Source organism: Porites lutea, chromosome 5 (genome assembly GCF_958299795.1).
Source record: "Porites lutea chromosome 5, jaPorLute2.1, whole genome shotgun sequence".
Classification (NCBI taxonomy): Eukaryota; Metazoa; Cnidaria; class Anthozoa; order Scleractinia; family Poritidae; genus Porites; species Porites lutea.
Window position 1 is genome coordinate 28937239 of NC_133205.1, and position 20035 is coordinate 28957273.

Here is a 20035-nt window from a genome sequence, read left to right on the forward strand (position 1 = left end):
TAGGACGTGTCCTCAGCAGGTTACTAAACCGTTTTAAATTGCCATCGCTTGGTGATGTATTCACTATTCAAAGGACAGGAGACATTACCGTACAAATCAAACAATCTCTTTGGGAAGGAAATGCACATGGTAACAAAACTAAGTGTGTCAAGGCCCTGATACCAATTTTAGCTCAACGTTAGAGCGAAGAGCCCACACCTCTCTGGAAATACTGCTAGTCAAAGAATGTCAATTAATTAACTAACATGATTTAAAGATCATCTTGGGTTTTTCCATCCTCAAGAACGGCTTACTCCTTCTGAATTTTTTATTGCTCTTATCAAATACAATAAATATGAGACACTAAGCGCATGCCTCCTAATCTCCTCTCCCAAACAGCGCAGACGTATGCCTCCTAATCTCCTCTCCCCAACAGCGATTGTCAGGAGTCAAATAGTTCACTCAAACAACGACTTCAACAAAGATCTAATTGCTCTTTTTGAGGTGACTGTGTTGCACAGACCACCCAGAAAACTACCACAAATACTCCATACGAAGCGGGAAACAGAACCCTGGAGAGTCTGTCTATTAAGTGAACTGGGACAATGTCACGTGACGTCTTTTTTCTCCGCTGAACTGCCATGATTGAGCCATTAGCCTCATCTTCTTCTTCGTTTTTAACTGGGTAACGTACTACTACATCTGTTCCATAACAGTTGTTACGCGACGAATCCTCTGATACATGGTTGTCCAACAAGCCAAGCTGTTAAAAATCGTAACGTTAGGTTATTGAATGAATGAATGAAGCTTTATTTAATCTCGGGTTTGATGAGGTTGGTTAGACCTCTAGCAAAAAATATGCTATTAAGCCGAGGAAAAAAAACAAAGAAAACAAAACAAATAAATAGAAAAATAGAGAAAGAAAGGGAAATCCAAAAACTTATTTACAGTATAAAAGCCTAAAATTACGTCACATATAGCTATTTACAATAAAAAGCCCAACTACTATTACTTAATAGAACATAGATATTATATCGAATTAGCTAGAACCTTAGCTGACAATGTGCTTAGGCATCTTAAGATATCAGAAATCTTGTTCCAAGTAATAGCCGTCAAGTACTTTACTGAGCTCTTGCCATAACGAGTCGTATTAGGTTTCGGTACTTGCAGCTTGTTAACCCCTAAAAAGTCCAACGAGCACTGGGCTCTCAAGTTTTTAATATTGTCTCTTAACCTAAATAGTTCTCTCAGGTACTCAGGTGGATAATTGTTAATTGTCTTAAATACAAAAAAAAATTCATTAAATAATATGATGGTCCACGAAGATTATGTAAGCTAAGATTGAAATATAAGTCAACTAGCGTGAGAGGGTCGCTCTCTCCTTCAACTTTTATTCACGTTAGCGATCTAGTAGATCCATCCATCTAACCAGAAACACCTAACACGTGTCCCTATCGCATTTGTGTTGTTCAGGGGGGGTCAGTCTTAGATTAGATTCTTAGATCAACCGTTTTGGTCTGAAATTAGGTGTGGTTTAAGTAGCCTGAGAAAACAGCCTACATTTCAGGACCCCACCAACGGTTTCCCCGTGAAATGACGTATGAGGAACGACCGCAGGAAATTCATACTCATGAAGCCGGTCACTGCTCTCATATGGGTTGTGCTTTTGATTGGTTAAAAATTTTCTTCCACCGATCAGAAGCACTACCCAGATCCAGTGGGTAGTAATACGTCATCAGTATAAAATTTCTGTGCTCCTTCCTAAGACATACCCAGGGAAATCATTGGTGGGTGGCGCCGCGAAACGCCGGCTGTTTTCTCAGGTTAGGTGTTTAGCAAATGCAACATCTAACTTTTATTCGTCTCTTGATTTCTATGACCCTTTCTTCAACTCATAATAAAACAGACTCACTTCCTGAGGGAACTGGAGGATATTACTTGTCCCGGTTGTCCATGTAAAACCCCACTAAAGTATATTTTTAAAACCATCCTAACGATTGTTTACCTCGCATTTCTCATGATTATCTGGCTTTCTTGTATTCCTGCCCTTGGTATTAAGGAGAATAACATACTCCAGCATGGTGGAAAACACAAAACCAAAGGACACGAACAAGTGGCAATCAATGGCCTTAAAGTAAGACACACGGGGCATTCTACTGTTGACGCTTCCTATTTGCAGTAGAAAACAAATAGTCACATTATGAATAGTGGGAGTGGCAGGTGTTTGATGGGAAGGTGAAAAAATGGACGCGCAAGGGAATGCAGTGGGTGCGAGAGAATGCAATGGGCGTGTGAGAATGCAATCGGTGCACAGGAATGCAGTTGTTGTACAAGCGATGCAATGGGAACACTAGGATACGATAGAGGTGCTATAATGCGATGGGCACACCTGAATGCAATGGGTGCACTAGAGTGAATTGGGTGCATGAGAATGCAATGGGTCCACGAGAATGTATTAGGCACGAAAAAGCAATAGGCGTATAAGGATGTAAAGGGCACGTCAGAATGCAATGGGCGCACGAGAATGTAATGGGTGCACGAGAATGCATTGGGCACGAAAAAGCAATAGGCGTATAAGGATATAAAGGGCACGCCAGAATGCAATGGGCGCACGAGAATGTAATGAGTGCACGAGAATGCATTGGGCACGAAAAAGCAATAGGCGTATAAGGATGTAAAGGGCACGCCAGAATGCAATGGGCGCACGAGAATGCAATGATTGCACAAGAATGTAATGGGCACATAGGAATACAATGGACATGCATGAATGCAACGGGAACATGAGAATGCAAAGGACGCACGAGAATTCAGTTGGTAGGCAAGAATGCAATGGGCGCGCACGGATGCGTTTAGTGGAAGGAAATGCAATGAGGGCACAAGAATACCATGGGTTCTCGAGAATGCAATAGGTCCTTGAGAAGGTGATTGGTATACGAAGGGTGCGCTCTTCATGTAACGGTATGCCTTCCCTTCCCTATCCTCTTCCCTTCCCTTTCAAACGCCAGAAAGCAGAAAGTTAGTTGAGTATGCGTACAGCGTTACTAACGCACAAAAACATTTACTGGTACTTAGCTTAACAATGAACTACAACATTGTATCCACAAGTGCATCAAAAGACCCAAATGAGATCTCAACCTCGTTCCCAGCAGCGTTTTACCACCCATCTTAAAGGCGAAGAAAGCACTGGGAGAAAACAGGTTTACTCACAGTACCAATTTGGCTAAACATGATGTTTACAATCTACGGACGCAAGTGTTTTTTATGAATTGTTGCGAATTAAGAAATCGTGATGTAATGAAAGAGGAATTTCTCCCGAAGGTAATAATAGAACTTTTAAAGTTTGTTGGTGATTCTTCTGGCTTCTTGAGTTTCCGGGGAGCTAAGCGAGTCAGAGATGACAGTTGGAAGATATGCTACAGTCGGACCTACCAAGAAAATAAACAATTGTAAGCACAGTTGTTATTCCAAGGGCCACTCGGGCGGGCACAGCATCTTGTGGTAGCCAAAGGGCCATGAATGACAGAATAACGATCAAATAACTTGGGAGGAACACTTGAAGAACGGTATATGACGTACGGCGGTCAAACACAAATGTAGCGTACACGTTTGAGAAACCACCTGCATATAGAATGAGAAGCACATAATCAGTAATTAGTGTGAACTTTAGACTTCCGGCAGATGGGATAAAAAGTCCCGTAGGGGACCCCCTTGCCGTGAACACAAGACAGGATTATTAGAAAAGGTAACTATCCTCCCTTGTTTGACATTAATGGCTGAATTAATGACTGAACAAATGCAGGTACATCTTTGGAAACTAAAGAGTTGCACCCAAGTGACAATCAATGCTTGGCAATAAAATTTTTCAGCGACCAATTCTGGCGATTGGAAGTTTCTTGGGAAATTACTTGAAGAGAGCTAGGGACAAACAGCTACGTCATTTCTGCGTCATCACTGTATAGAGCTCCTGACCAATCAGTGCGCGAGAAATCACTCAATAATATTAAAAACGAAGTTACGTACCAGAGGAAAATTTCCCATGCTTGTAACTTAGGTTTGCCCCCTTGTACTCGTACTGAGCCATGGCATCATCATACACTTCAACAACGCACTTGCTTGCTAAGAAGTTTCCCCATTTGTAAACCAACTTGGAATCAGCCAGTGAAACTAATCAAGGCCGAAAATAATTGTTTAATTGGAGTAAGAGGTAAATGTCAGTTAAAAATCCTAGTGATCACAGCACAAAAAAATTAAAGGGAAGACACATCTTTAGTTTGTTGAAAGGAATGTATGTCCGATTCCATGAGAATTTGCTCCATTTTGTTAGCTTTGCTTTTGTTCACTGATTTGTTCTGTTGATAAAATGGATATTCTTTTTTCCTCAATTGAGCCCCCAACATCTAATAACACCGGAGCCACACAGTTCGAGACGCCAAAACATATAGTATATGTATTTAGTATATAACAATTATTCACCGAAGTGGAGGTGGCTAGTCCTGGATATTTACCGAACTGCGAAGCAGTGAGGTAAATATCCACGACTAGCCACCGACACTGAGGTGAATAATTGTTTTAGTATATACTAAAACAGTGAGATCATTGAGCACAAAAATGATGATTTTTAACTCAAATACTGTTGCCAAAGATTACAATTTTGGCGCGTAATGACCGGGCGGCTGCGACCGTCGCTTTATTCTTGCCGACAATTAAAACTTTTCAAGGCATTTGTTTAGCTCTTGCGGGGAAATTTCTTCAAAAGGAGTTGTGAATTCTTTCTGTATTTAAAATCATTCTATAAAAAAAGATTATTAAATTTAGTTTGAAGCTTATTTATGAACAACTCAACTAAATAAAGTAAGCAAGACTTAAACTTAATTTGCATTTGTAAACAAAAACGTTTTCACCAGTTTTATCGATAAATTAGTGTCAAAAAGACAAAGCTTTACCTGTTAAAACTTCCAATCCGAACTTCGTCACCTTCTTCGTGTATTTCGGAAACAGCTTGCTTGATTAGTTGTGAAATTTGTTTGTTTGTTTGTTTACGGCAGAAAACCGGGAAGGCATTTTGCTCGCAACTTACGCGAGTTTGGCGTTGCTCGCTCGGAGGAACTGGAGGTGAATCAGTGAATAGTGCAGGATATTCACTGATTGGGTAGCCAATCAGAGCGCTCGAAAAACACTATCCACTGTTTTAGTATATACTAAATGTATTTATACAGAGTTCCGCCCTAGTATTTTTTGGGGTACTTAACAGCGCATCTTAAAGAATATACCATACGAGCTGAATCAAACTGACGGGACAGGTTAACGGCAGACTGTATTTGAACCTTTCAACGGTTTGGGTTACAGCTGTAACTTACTATTGCTTGAAATTGCTGAAAATTTTTTGTTCTCAGCTAAAATGGATCAACAGCTTAGTTTTACAATACATGTTACAATGCATTTTACAATACATACAATACACGAACCGCCTATGATACTATATCAACAAAGAAATAAGAACAAATACAACTGCAAATGCCCTCTGAAAACAGTTTCAGCCGCAGGAAGGATAATGATCCATAACTATAATAAAAGGATTGCACAGAAAATCGGCTAGGAATATCAAAGTCGACAACTCACAGCTCTCTATCACCAAATCACACTTTTGTCTGTCAAGTGGGTACATCTGCAGCTGCATATGGCAGGCAACTTTTAATGCAATCCTAAAAAAAGAAACAAAGCAGAAAAGGCCTAAGCCGACTGATAAACGTCAATGATCAGTTGAATTCAGAAACGAAAGGGAAATTGAACACGAAAAGAGATTATGGGGTCGTCTTGCAAGGACCTGCAAATTTAAATTAGAGGCATGAGAAAATAGGTCAGAATATTGTCTTCATGAAAACAAATGAAGCAAATACGACTTGGTTTTATTTGGACTGTCTTTAACCAGATCACACCCAGGAAATTTGCTCTGCTCCAGTCCCCTTCGTCACAATTTAAGTTAGCATATCTTCTCAACTCAGTAAACGCTGAGCCGCTTTGTAAGAATGTTCAAAATCCTCGTTTCTTGGGTTTTCCCGACATATGGAAAGCCCTCTTAGCTGAGGGAAAGGTTAGCTGTCAAACTCTAATTCGACAGAATTTTTAAGAAAGGCGATAAATGTTGCTCGTTGTCTCAGGGGAAAATCCGAAGAAAGCGATTAGAGAAAATTCTTACCTTGACATGTGAGTAACATGGCCGTTAGGCAAAACGAATACCATCTGGTTGTCTTTCATAACCTTGAGAGAAAAAGTTGAGCTAGTGTCACTATTACATGTAAGTCATCTTTCTGGAAAACTACATGATTGACTGCTTCGAAGAAGAATAAGTAAGAGCACTGTAGTCAACCTGGATATTAATAACTCAGCTCCGGTGTTTGGTGTTTATTTATTTAACAAATCGACCACAATTTTCCATGGTCAACATTCTTATAGACCATAGAAGTGACGTCATAAAATGTTCAAAACTCAAGTGGAGCCGCAGGCGAGTGGTTTCACTGCAATAACAATTATTTTTTTTACGAAAAACCAAAAACAAAGCAACCGGCATTGCGTGACATGTTACCTCATTTCCATGGTCTATACTCTCATAGGCCAAAGCTGTCGACCAATCAGCGCACGAGGATTCGCTCAGTTATTGTAAAATTTTATTTCTTTTCACGCTTCGCCAAAAGGTCTGGAACACTCATAGAGTAAGCTCTACTGTAAGGTCCAGAAAATTGGATCAAGTGTTGATGACTAATGCAGGATTTACAGTTACTGGATATACCTTGATACGAAATTTGGCATAATAATAAGATTGGGTCGAATTATATAACTGAATATAACTGAATATAATACTGGTAAATCTCTGGTTAACTTTCTTTAACGTAATTATTTGTGATTCAAGAGTTCTGAATTGTCAACATAGAATATAACTCACGTTCTTAATCTCAGATTGCTTGGCATTCAAGAAGATAGTGTCTGGTGTCCATATCTTTTTTATGTCGTTACCACTAAATGAGAAGGTTCTGTCCTGGCCTTGAGCCAGCCTTATGTCCCTCCACCACTGGATGATAACTAAGTCCAAGCCGTATTCCTACAAGGAAGGAATCGATCAATTAAAGGAGCTATTAGTCACGGTAATATTGCTGTTTTAGGTTAATTCTGTGCTGAAATCATTACTTAATGTCTTTACTCATACACAAAAAGAAGAAAAAATCATGTAGATTTCATCTGGGAGCACTAACCATGATAACTGTTTGGCTATATAATTAGCATTAAATCTTGAAAAAGTTGACCCCACGTTTTCAAGTTTCAATACATCTTTACCATCCGTTGGATCAAAGGACAGGAAACAGTTTCAATGCCTATAATCTTAGATAACAAAACTGGCCTTCTTGTTTGGAATTAAATTGATATGAAGAATTAAGTTTTAGCTCTTTAAAACGATAACAGATAGGAGTTGATATACGACCTTGACAGGGATACTTTCATTGGACAGTAAGTTGAAGTCATATCAGTGTCATTTTCAGTATGAATGAGATGTTATAATATTGTTACTCCTAACAGTGATCTCACTTGTGAAAAGAAACTTTAGTTAAATTACGCAAGGACGAAGGAAACAATTACCCCCAGAAGATGAAAAACTTAAGGCCAGTCGTTTTCAGTTCAAATTTCTACTTTTTTGAAGGTTGATTAAAATCTGAACAAAGTTAAACTTTTTCTCAGCATTGCAAAAAAGAGTTGTGCAGATTTTCTATATCCCCAGTACTGCGGAGCTATAATAAATTTTAACATCTTTCTTAAAATACCTGTTTTATAGTATCTTTTAATGTTTTTTCCCCCTTCTAATATCCCAGAATCTGGTGTGCGATCAGCACCAACCAAATGGGTTAAGGAATAACTAGACTTGACTGGTTCAACAAGGGTATACAAGGCTTACCAGGCTTACCAGGCTTTTGGTGCAAGGGTACGTACAATGCTATTAATCGACACCCTTTTCAGCTACAACGGATCTTATATTTCTAGCATATGTTTCCATTCAGTTCTTACCATGTTTGCCTCGTCGACTTCTCCAAAAGCAAGAATCTCAAAAACAATATTCACTTTAACTGGTTTACCTAAAGATGTACATTTAAATAAAGAGAACTAAAGTGAACAAATGTAGAAAATTTTAAATCTAAAGGTACCGAGATCCTGAAAAGTGACATATAATTGCTGAAAGGGCAATAAGAAAATCTTCACTGCTACACAATTTTCGATGGAGGCGATGTCTGTTGTGCATTGATCATGAGAAATACATCTTAGTGGCATATTATTTATAGACTACTGGAGCAACTTTTAGACTTTTAAGTCTAAAATCCCTAAACATGCCATTTTGAATCTTTAAGTGATGTACCACACCAGAAATGATCCCAGCTCTAGCCTAAGAAGTTATTGAAGTGTCCGAGCAACTAAGGCCCTCGTCTGCCTTGGAAAACTCTATGCACAGGGGAAAACTCAACAAACTGGCCACACAAACTAAGCTTGCTTTATGAAGGCCTGGGTCGATAGTATCGAAAAGTACACATGCAAGCACTTGTGGGATTGTTTAGGGAAAGCGAAAGGCAAGATCTGGGAGACCACAATGCTATACATTATATTCTGCAAACACGAAAGTAAAAGAGAGTTACAATTTATTCTGATGTTTAGTTATACTACCCATTCACTGATTTCAAGCCACCATGGAAAAACACATACAACGCAGAGATAGACTCTAAGCCCCAGTTGCTTCTTATATAAAACGAAAGGTCTTTCAAAACATTCCCTATTGAAAAGAGAATTCTATAACTTATTTATAAACAAATTCCTAGGAGTTATACACGGTTAAAGCGAAAACATTGCCATGCAATTCCTAGTCTTTGCCCACCCCCCACCCTCTTCCCAAAAACTCCCATAATGCTTGCGCACCTTCAGGCTTCCACGAACACTGCTAGACACGTACATTGCAACACATTGCGTCACTGAACCCGTATAAACTCGTAGTTTTGTAATAGAGGATCACATATAAAATAGCAGAGGATACAGAAATAAAACAGAGGAGACCATCATGAAGCCAAGATGGAACAGCTGATCTCCCAGCAGGGTTACACTTCAATCCCCCCTGGGCATGTGACCATTAAAGGTCTTTGATGAAAAACAAGTAGTTATATCAATTCAGGAAACCTGATCTTTTTCACAGACTTAACGTTTTTTTGGACTAGATTATATTTGATAATTTTAGGCACATTCACTTTTGGTGAAATTTTTTTACACAGCAATTAATCAAGTTTTAAGACAAATTCCTATACGATTACCAACACAATAGGGCCATTTATACGAGGAAAAATAAGACGCGAACTTTCCGTATAAACGGCACGTCTTATCTAAGACGAGAACAGCTGGGATAAATGGTTCGCGTCTTATTTCTGTTCTTGACTCGTTTTCATGTGAATGTTGCTTGTAGCAACGGCAATCCAACGTGGCGCGCCAAAAATTAACGCATGCGTACTATGCGTTCGCGTCTTATTTAAGACGCGAAGGTCATTTATACGAAGTTTTTCTCGTCTTAGCTAAGACGCGTCTTATCTAAGAACTGGTGTTAACGGCTGTTCTAAAATAAGACGCGTCTTAGCTAAGCCGCGTCTTATTAATCTCGTATAAATGGTACAGTTCGCGTCTTATTTAAGACGCGTCTTATTTTTCCTCGTATAAATGGCCCTAATATGTCAGCTGGAACTCTGTTTTAGTCTAAATCCAATTTCAATTAAGTAAGGGGCTCATTAATCATCATGCAGCCAGCGATGATATGATATTGCCATCAGCCCCTCTATACCACAACAATGCTTCGAATCGAAACCACGACAGAATTGATTTTCCAAGATACCGATGCTTCAAAGACTTGGGAACTCCGAACATGTTACAAAGCATCCTGTTATATATATCCTGCTAAATATATTTAAGCCACATCTACTTTGACTACAATACTTTATAAATGTTAAAAGTCTGAAAAGTGATGCTACAAGTAGATGAGGGTTGAATGAAATGTCACAAACCTGGCACGTAGGGAGCAATAGAGGGATCGTAGTTTTCCATCATCTTTCTAAAGATGTTGGTAGAATTCTGAATCCATTCTCTGTCTTTTGTTGCATTGCTGATGCGCTCTTTCACAGGAGCTGTAGTATTGCTGCAGTTTTGTGCATCTCCTAGGCATTCTTTGTCGTGAATAGATGTTGCATTATCGCTACTGTCCGTCCTATTATCTAGGTGCTCTTTATCTTCTAAAGATGCCGTTCCATTATCTCTTTTTTCCATATCACCACCCCATTCTTTTTCTTCAATAAATGTCTTATTGTCACTTCTTTGTCTGAGGAGGAAAAGCCATATGATTAAGAAACTTCTAGTGGAAAAAACATTTAACTGCAAAACACCGTGGTTGACGTTGTGTAAAGTTGGGCAACGCTTCAGCACTTTAGTGCCCAAGACAAAGGTTCTTAACGAAAAGCAGTCCATGAATATTAATACCAGTCTGCTACTGTTTAAAACGGTTGATCAGAACAGTTTTTTTCGTCAGGAAACAGAAAATTGAAATAAACTATCTACGCTATTCTTTCTATACAACCATTCAACAACCGTCGCAAAAGCCGACATTCATCGAGACTCGTTGACTTTTGATCATTATTCAAAAAACAGTTCGTACGGAGAGGAATGCTCAGCTTAAAATCGGTGGTCTGTGTATTAGGCACCTGGGAATGCCGCCGCCGTCACATACATAATCTATATCAAGCATTCCCTGTTTTTGATTTACGTACCGTAGCTGTTTGGGCTTAAAAAAGGTATATACATAGGTTAGAATGTTATAACTATTTTAGTAAGTGATTTTGCCCAGTATCTTGACAATTTTTATCCAAAAAAGACGTTTTTGGGCTGTGGAGCAGTGCACCCAAAAGAAATATTACTGTAATCGTAGTACGGTCCATTGATGAATTCAGTTTAAAGCTGCAGCTGTTAAACACGCGAAAGGTTTGGACTTAAATTGATATAATTCCATCAGATATCACATAGTGAAAAGGTCTGGATCGATTTATCTTAAAATATGTGGAGGCTTCGAGCTTATGAAGATCTCGTCTTCTTTCTTTGTCTGCAAAGATCAACTGTTCCGTGCATAAAACGCGCAGTATTAAAAACAAGTTCTTATGTTATGGTTAGAGAGTTGTTAAAACTGAATTTTTAACGATACTTACAAGGCAACACAGGAAGCAATGGAAAACAAGGATATAAAAATAATCTTGATTAACACTTGAAGATAGTTCATCTTCATTTTCAAACCTCCAGGTAAAAGGGTTTCCAAGGCGGACTAACTTGAAAAGCCATGCCGCTACCTTCCACCTGCGAACTAAATAATTTATTATTTCAACTTTTGTCTTTTTTTCTGCTTTTATACCCCTTGCTGCGATAGCTTTATGTAATAGTATAGACTATTCTTAAATATTGGATTTAAGTCTCATTATGACTTGCCAAGTAATATATTCGCGAAATAACGAATTAAGCAACAGTGATGTTTATTGCCGTCGCCAGTGGTAACCTACATCTCTATTAACTGAAATGTAAGGATTGAAAAACTTAAAGAACGAAATATATCTACTATAAAAGTCATGACTCGCATAAAAATCTTCAAAAACTAAAGTCGAAGAGCAGCACTGTGTTATAGCTAACTGAGAAACACTGCAACGGACCCTTAATTAACTTTAGTGCATGTTATGGTAGAAAATGCGGGGGGTATCTTATAATGGAAAGCTGATGAGAAATTGAAATTAATAACTCGTTCAAACAGAGTTAGAAGTTTTCAACGCAACCTGACTTGTTATTTAGGGTTTGTTCAAAGGAAAATAAAAAAAACGTTTCTATATGAGTTACATTTAGCTTTAAAAAAAATTTAAACATGATTCTTTTCTAAGAATATTGCATTGCCATGGTGTCTCTGATTTGAATAAGAAAATATAAAATATCACGGGGCATGCATCAAAGAATTTTCGGCAATTTTTAAAACCAAGTCTTAACGACGTTTATTTTCTCTATTGCATCGAATATAAATGTAAACAACAAAGCAATTTACCAATATTTAGCATTTTTTTGCTCGACAGCTGATAAAAAGAATAACAGTCACTAAACGATTCTAAGAATTTTGGATCATCATAGATATACGTTTCTGCGAAACTGTCTACCTGCCCCTCCCCGAAGCCAACATTTTGCCCTAAGTGATAAGTCTTAATACTGGCTTAGGGGAGGGGTAGGTGGGCAGTTTTTCAGAAACGTACAACGATCCAGAGTTTTTGTGGTAGTCAGGCATTTTCTCAAATACAATTCGCCCCACCCTGTAAGGGAATCCAAGACAGTATTGGATTCTGGATTCCACACAATGGATTCCGGATTCCAGATATCGGATTCCAGTCTTTGTCGGTGGAACTTGGGCTCTGGATTCCAATCCTTTGTGGAATTCCAGATTCCTTGAGCTGTATTCTGTATTCTGGATTTCAAAGCTTAGGATTCCAGATTTCACAACCAAAATATTCCTTGATTCCGGATTCCACAAACAAAAAATTTCCCAGATTCCGGAATCCAGATTTTAGTACATGTAAATCCGGAATACGATCGACTCCCAAAAACGTCTGCAAAGACAGGAGGCTTATCATGAAGGTCTTTTTCTCGATATTTTGGCGTCTGGAATTGAGATTTAATGCTATTTCGTCAAAACAAATGTTCAAAGACAAATTCCATTGTTTTTTAAACCACTCAAAGGTGTAGCTTTAGTTCTTCTAGCATCTATCATAGGTTAGCTTTTTAAAGAGTCAATTTCATAGCCTGAATTTCATCCGATTACTTCGAGTCGTTATTGCTCCCTCAGTAACGTACAGTTTCTGGCATGAGAGGAGAAAACGACTCGAAGTAATCGGATGAAATTCAGGCTATCAACTTCATTTTCTTTCTTGCAAGTAAGGATGTAGTCAATATATATGGACAACTATATGATGGCTTGACATGAAGTACTTACACTTGTTTCGCCCCCTTGACGTTGTAACCAAACCTTCTATTGTAACACGTGCAGATCAAGATGGCGGACGGAGAAAACGAGTTCGAGCGACCTCGCAAAGTACCGAGAACGTTAAAAGAAAAGGATTCTGGAAAGCGACTTATCGTGATTCTTGAGAAAGCTTCCCTAGAGGCAGTTAAGGTAGGAGAAAATCTGACCTGTAGATTAAATACAGGGCACAAGTTGTCTGTTTTTGCAAGGATGTGAAAGTGTTGATTTCATTCACGGTGATGTTTTCACGTATGCTTACTCTTCCTTTATTTTAGAATGGAAAAAATTTCGAGTTACTAAACTGTGACAGACACAAAACAATTATGAAGAAGAACAAAAAAGACCCTGCATCTGCTCGTCCAGATATCGCACACCAGGTGAGCCGATTGTAAATATTCGAAAGTTTTACCACGTTTATTCCGAACCCCCACCCCCGCCCGCCAAGCACCTAACCTTTTTGACGTAACCCTTTGCAAAAAACCTTTCCATACTCCCCCCATTCCCTCATTTTCTGTGGTCCTTTTGAACTCGGCAGATATTAAACTCGTAGGAATCCGCTTATACCCATCCATAGGAAGGGAGCAGGTATTGGAATAACGGTCAGTGTAAAACGCAGACTGCGGACTGCAGACTGCAGACTGCGGACCAGGGGTAAAATGCAGACTGAGTGTAAAATGCAGACTGCAGACTAAGAGTAAAACGCAGACTGGGATAAAATGCAGACCGAGCATAAACTGTAGTCGTGCAAGGGTTTAAGGGCAAAAAAATCCCGCAAATCATCTGTAAACGAACACTTACTTGATGACATCTGCTTTCACAAATCCATTCCTTTCTTCTCTGGAACGTCGTCGACGACCCGAAAACATAATCGCAATCTTGAACCTTTTTTTCCATCCGAGAGACTTCACGCTTCAATTTTTGGTGCGAAGTTTTCGATATATGTGACCAGGGACCGTGAACTGGTACAACACCACGGTGTTTACGCTTAAATGAAAGCTGCTGACCCAAAATACTGTACAGGAATTATGGCGATAAAAACGGGAGTAAGTCATTCCAACAACAAAGAAAGTTGTTCTGCAGGAAATTTGGATGACCTTCTATGAAAGTATTGCAAATCAAGGTACGCAGACTTAAGCTGTTTGGATGTTCATTGAAACTTCTGGCGAATGTGCAATTCACTTCGACTAGGAAGCGAAGTGTGTAACTGATACCGGCTAGCTATTTCACCGATTTGAAGAAGAAGGAGCACAAATGTTTAAAAAAGTCTACAGTCTTTATTCTGCATTTTACCCCAGTCTGCGTTTTACTCTTAGTCTGCAGTCTGCATTTTACACTCAGTCTGCATTTTACCCCTGGTCCGCAGTCTGCAGTCTGCAGTCCGCAGTCTGCGTTTTACACTGACCGATTGGAATAAATATGGGGTATCCTATTAATCTAGTCTCCGTGGACTATAGTTAAAAGACCTGTTTTCACAGTACACCTGTGTTACATATGGTGTGCTTACAATGATCTTACAACTTGAATCCATTTATCTAGATCAAACCTACCACAGAAGTTAGTTGTGGTCATAACTAGTAAACAATACCCATTTCCTTGTAGCAGTAACTAATGCAGTACATCTACAAATTCTCATCAGTTTGGGACATTTCATGTTTCTATCCAAATCTTTCTTACCAGGCAGACTGAGCTCTGCTGCAGTTGTTGTTGTTGATACACGGTGCAGCACGTTGTTTGACAGAATGACAGCAAGGGAGTTAACCAACCTCATTGTGAAGGTTTGCTTCACTGGGTTTACAATAGCTGGTCATTGGCTTGAATCCTGTCAGAGACTCCTGTCCCATGCTTGTGACTTGCTGAATGTCATCAAGGAATTTCTTGATGAGAGATTGCATGACATGCTCTCAGACAATATGACATCTTTAACACTCGTATACTGAGCTTAAAAAACACCATCTTTCTTCATTTTAACGTATGTGTACATGTATTTTCCTTGTCCCATTGTTTTATATTAGCCTATACAAGCATGCATGTTTAGCCTCCCGTGCAGACATTCTCTTATCTCTTCACTCAAGCAGAGATTCCATGGGAGGCTAGTGTATGTTGGTCCAGGGATCAAAACTGACATTCTCTCTTTTTGCAGTGTCTGCTTATGTTAATGGACAGTCCACTGAATAAAGCAGGGCTTTTGCAAGTCTACATTCATACTGAGAAAAATGTGCTAATAGAAATAAACCCTCACACAAGAATTCCACGAACATTTGATCGGTTTTGTGGGCTGATGGGTAAGGCTGCATTTTGATTATTATTAGTAGTAGTAGTAGTAGTAGTACTCGTAGTATTAGTATTTAGTAATGTCAATATTATTTGCCGTTTTATGGCGTAGGCTAGGTATCTTTTGTATTAAATTTGAATGATCATCTTACTTGTAACTGTCAAGAAATATCACTTTTTATTGGTGTAATTTTTGTTGTGTTTCCTCATTGTTAAAAAATTTTAAAACTTGTTTCATGAAACTTGGTGTTGGTGGCTTGTTGTATGTTCTTAAGTTGGTCTAAATTTCATAGATTATTGACATTTGTCCCTGTTCTGTTATTTCAAGTTCAGTTGCTGCATAAGCTTAGCATCCATGCTGCAGATGGACCCCAAAAGCTACTAAAGGTATGACAAAATAACGTCTTTTAGTTAAGAAAACTTTCATTGTAAAAGGCTAGTGAAAAGTAACTTTTGGTTGAAGATAAGGAATGACTGGAAAACGTTTGCATTCGCAGGCTATCTAGTGAGTGGTTGCAACAAATTACGATCCATGAAATTCCTTTGTTGTGTAGAAGGCACAGATAGCACCTGACTTGTTGATTATTCTTTGTTGTTCAGGTTATTAAGAATCCAGTGACAGATCATTTACCAACAGGCTGCAAGAAAGTTGGTAGGTCCCTCTGGCTAGTTACAGAGTAAACTGTCAAAGTTAACTTATGATACATGTAGTTTGACTTGTGACATGAATGCTGCACCTGGAAACAGTCCTAGAAATAAGTGATTATGATCAAGGTAATTCTTCCTGCTTGGATAGAAGGCTGGCTGATTTTCCTCGTTTCACAAAGCACATGAGTTTCTGTGGGACCATTCACTTAATTGTTTCTCAGCATATGCAACTGTATTATTTCTTATCAGATCTTATCTTAGGCCTTTGATTTCTAGCTCCCCCTCCATCCTCCAACACATACGTTGTAATAGCCAAATCATATTTTTACATTTCTATTAAAATTCTACATAAAAGATGTATATTCAACTTTTTAGGCCCATGGTCAAACCACTGTAGAAAGGTTTTTTCAACGTGATTGCCTTAGATTTGAATGCCTTGCTTTGCAGCTGTCTGAAAATTGTAAGTTGTGCTTCTTTTCAACAAATCAAAAGTAACACTGAACATTAACTCTGTTACTTATTTGCTTTCAGGGACTTCATTCCATTCTGACAACCTCGTAAAATTGAAGGACGTTATTCCAAAGGATGAGCCCATTGTCTTTGTTGTTGGGGCTATGGCTCATGGCTCAGTAAGTCTCTTTATTTTTCAGCAATTGTCTTGCAAAGTCCTTTTTGGGTGAAACAGTTGAAAAGCCACAATTTTGTCTGCTAAGCACATGGTGTGCTTTTTCACTTCATTAATGTTTAACAGTTTCTTTGACATATTACAGTTCAAGCTCTCGCAAGCAACCACCTCATAAATGCAAAAAAGTGGTTGTCAATAGAGCTGGTCACTTACAAGAACTTCAGAAACTCATTAATAATTCATGAAGAAAAAACAAAAGAAATGAATGTTTTCATGTTGACTGAAGTGAGTGGTCATTGCCATGTAGGCTAAGTTGCGCTAGGGAAATGACCTTGATTATTTTTTTGAAAAAAAACAAAACTTCTCTGTGCAAACCATTAGCGCATGGTGCAGTGTCATATTGAAGTGTTGATTTATATGAATAAGGCTCTGTGTGGTTGTATACAAGAGCTTGGATCGAAAAGTCCAGTTGGGTAATCCCAAAAGTGGTCATGGTCGCTTACGAGAGCTCAAGATCACAGCTCAAATGGGGTTTCACAAAAGTGGTCATAACTAGAGCTGATCACTTATGAGAGTGGTCACAAGGAGAGCTTTGACTGTATTTAACTTATCTGTTGTACCCATTATTTTTCTTTATTACTATAAAATAGAGACTTCAGAATTTAACATTTCTGGTGTATGGGTATGGGTAAATTACCCAAAGCCATATCTTGTAATACTGCTAAGCATCATGGGCAGGCCTTTCATCTTCGCTGGTACCCTTGGGGGGGGGAGGCATGGTCTTTCATATTAACACTAACTATAGGCACTAATGAGGTAACAATAGGCGCCTTTAATTGGCTTCTTTCTGTAATAAGATCAGCCAAAAGTAACTCTAGAAATCGCAACAGACAGACTGAAATCTCGCATTTTCTCAGGCCGTGACGTAGATCCGTTAAGAGATTTATGCAATGACATACAATATTTTTGTTGGTAAAGTACTTCTTAGTGACTTCAAATTCTCAGTGGAACTGGAGGAAGGCTTTGCAGTCTTTCGGTGTGTTCTTGCATTTATTACAACATTCTAATGTTCAAACCCCCCAACAGGCTCGAAATTCTTACTTTCATCTGTCACAACTGTTAAATAGTTTGGAGGACTCAATTTATATGTGCTGTTTGTTTAGTGTGAAACAATTTTTGTACTCTCGTGAGTCGATTGATACAATATGATGTCATTCATAATATTTTTCCTTTTTCAGATTGATGTTCCTTACGTAGAAGAAACCGTAGCGATCAGTCAGTACCCTTTATCAGGAGCGTTAACGTGCTCCAAAATATGCACAGCGTTTGAAGAAGCGTGGGGAATTTTATGAGTAGCAAACATAGCCGTGTATAAAAGCCATCTACGGATGATATGAAAAGACTTCTAAATGTTCTTGTGCTTATCTGAACTGAGAAGCACATAAAAACTGATTGCGCGTCCGAGTCAGCGCTAAATTTTAGCAAAGTTTTGATAATTTTATGAGGAGCCTTACATTGTAACAAGAAGTTGGTTGTTCAGTTTGGCAACATCTGAAGAGCCTGAGGAAGTTGCTTTAGTGATCACTTACCGGGAAATTACTTCCAAGAATCGACGGCAGCGAAAAAAGGCGTCATTATTAAAATGAATTCATCTTTTCAAACGTGGTCGCGGTTATTCCAACTCGCTTAAAATGCCTCATTTATATGGGTGAAATTGCTTGAAGCTGAATTCATGGGAAGCGCTACTCAGTAATCTAGTAAGAGGACAGAGATTCGTCGTCGTGTGCTCACGTCCAGTGACGGCAAGTTTCCTTAAAGGTGCAACGCAGGTGCAAAGTTATTGTTTTGCTCTTTTAAGGGGCTGTGATGTCACGCCTGTCTGGCTCATTTTGTCAATAGGGAGCTTGAGCAACGACAACGGCGACGTCAACGAGAACGGCAAAACAGCAGTAGGGTTAGATTGGTTAGACAACTCTGCATGCACATCACCCTTTTTTGTACATTTCTTTGCCGTCACTGCATGACTGCGACCACTTGAAAATGTAGAATTTCACGTATTGTGGAGAACGTGAACACAAAACGACGACTTTGCTTTTCTTTTCTTGAACTTTGTTAAAGTCTTTTAGAATTCAACTACAGCATTTGACGAATTGAACGAGATGGAATAAGTGCGATGAATTTGCTGTTATTTATTCCTTGATTTTACGTTTTGAGCGGTTATTTTTATGTTTCACTCTATTTGGTGGCAGTTCCCACTGTTAGAATTTTTATAAAATTAGTGACGCAGCTCCTTTAAACCGATTGCATTTTTTAGGTTCTCGGTGCCTTTGCGTCTTCGCTTAGACTGAAAAAAGTCATTGAACGGTAGTCCACTGGGCCTTAGAGCGGTTTTCATTTGAGTGTCGAAAAGTAATTGGTTTTGCACTTTCTACACGATGCGATTGGCTTAAAAGATTCGCGCCACCTTTTCATCCAATCAGAAGTAAAACCAAAGCCAACTGTGACGCGCTCGCATGCATTTTCCCGCGCTTTGCGTCAGCCACATGTAATTACTTCGAGTTTTGATTGGTTCAATGTATTGTCTGTGTCCTATGTGATTGGCCAGAGTAATTACTTTGGTTTTGGTTTTACGACACTCAAACAAAAACCACTCTAAATAAGTACAGTCAAAGTCATTAATAAGACACTGAGGGGGCCATAAAAAGTGTCCGTGGTAACGGGGTGTTCGTATTAAGCGGGTTGAATTAAGAGAAATGTAAAGGCCTTTCTTTCCCCAGGGACAAAATAAACTGTCGGTAATAGCGTGGTGCCCTTGTAAGGCGGGTGTCTGCAAAGCGGGATTTGACTGTAAAGGCAGAGTCTCATGTTGATAACTTAAGACCGAATCCGCCATGAAATTGAGTAATTTTAATTTTCAGTGGACAATAATCTTGTACCAGAATAATTTTGCATTCTTTTCTACATTTTTCAAGACCTAAAGATGTAATAAATCATCTGTAATAATACCAAAGAAAATTTCTTATGGGAGCTCGAGAAAGTGAATGTCAAATTTCACAAAATTACATCTTTCACATAAAATTTACAGAGATTTACCTGTGTTTTCCCAATTCTTGTGAAATTTGACATTCATTTTCTCGGACTCCCCTGAGAAATTTTCTTTGGTGTTATTACAGATGACTAATTACATCTTTAGGCCTTAAAAAATGTAAAAAAGAATGCAATATTCTTTAAATTATTCTGGTACAATGTTTTTGTCCACTGAGAATTAAAATTACTCAATTTCCTAGTGGATTCCGTCTTAACTACTTACGGGCTGTTACATCATTTAAGTTAAGGACACCTTCATGCTACACCTGGCCGGCGCCCATTCCCTCTGAGTTCGGCCTCACTCTCAAATGGACTTTTCTGAAGGG

At 38.8% G+C, this 20035-nt stretch overlaps 2 protein-coding genes across 2 annotated transcripts; one reads left to right on the plus strand and one right to left on the minus strand.

The window, feature by feature from the left end:
• Positions 1-301: 301 nt before the first annotated feature.
• On the minus strand, positions 302-11584 carry LOC140938559 (gamma-aminobutyric acid receptor subunit rho-2-like). The gene is made up of 10 exons (XM_073388049.1): positions 11241-11584; positions 10053-10363; positions 8032-8099; positions 6920-7075; positions 6176-6237; positions 5599-5681; positions 4000-4143; positions 3409-3597; positions 1985-2148; positions 302-742 (listed from the first exon to the last, which is right to left on the minus strand). Exons 1-10 carry the CDS (start codon positions 11315-11317, stop codon positions 455-457), a joined length of 1542 nt encoding a protein of 513 aa, XP_073244150.1. The 5' UTR covers positions 11318-11584; the 3' UTR covers positions 302-454.
• A 1489-nt stretch (positions 11585-13073) lies between these two features.
• On the plus strand, positions 13074-18403 carry LOC140937151 (ribosomal RNA small subunit methyltransferase NEP1-like). Its single transcript, XM_073386683.1, has 7 exons — positions 13074-13228; positions 13354-13455; positions 15219-15360; positions 15678-15736; positions 15950-16001; positions 16529-16626; positions 17861-18403. The coding sequence occupies exons 1-7, from the start codon at positions 13109-13111 to the stop codon at positions 17972-17974; spliced, it is 687 nt and encodes a 228-aa protein (XP_073242784.1). The 5' UTR covers positions 13074-13108; the 3' UTR covers positions 17975-18403.
• The last annotated feature ends 1632 nt before the right edge of the window (positions 18404-20035 follow it).

Bases quoted from the DNA above. Each gene is read 5' to 3' on its own strand.
- LOC140938559 (XM_073388049.1), bottom strand. From the start codon at position 11,317: ATGAAGATGAACTATCTTCAAGTGTTAATCAAGATTATTTTTATATCC. The intron at 7,076-8,031 runs GTAAGAACTGAA...CCTTCCTTGTAG, and splicing joins AAGTCGACGAGGCAAACATG to GAATACGGCTTGGACTTAGT. The intron at 4,144-5,598 runs GTGAGTTGTCGA...GGCCTTGATTAG, and splicing joins TGATTTGGTGATAGAGAGCT to TTTCACTGGCTGATTCCAAG.
- LOC140937151 (XM_073386683.1), top strand. From the start codon at position 13,109: ATGGCGGACGGAGAAAACGAGTTCGAGCGACCTCGCAAAGTACCGAGA. The intron at 13,456-15,218 runs GTGAGCCGATTG...CTCTTTTTGCAG, and splicing joins GTCCAGATATCGCACACCAG to TGTCTGCTTATGTTAATGGA. The intron at 15,737-15,949 runs GTATGACAAAAT...TTTGTTGTTCAG, and splicing joins GACCCCAAAAGCTACTAAAG to GTTATTAAGAATCCAGTGAC.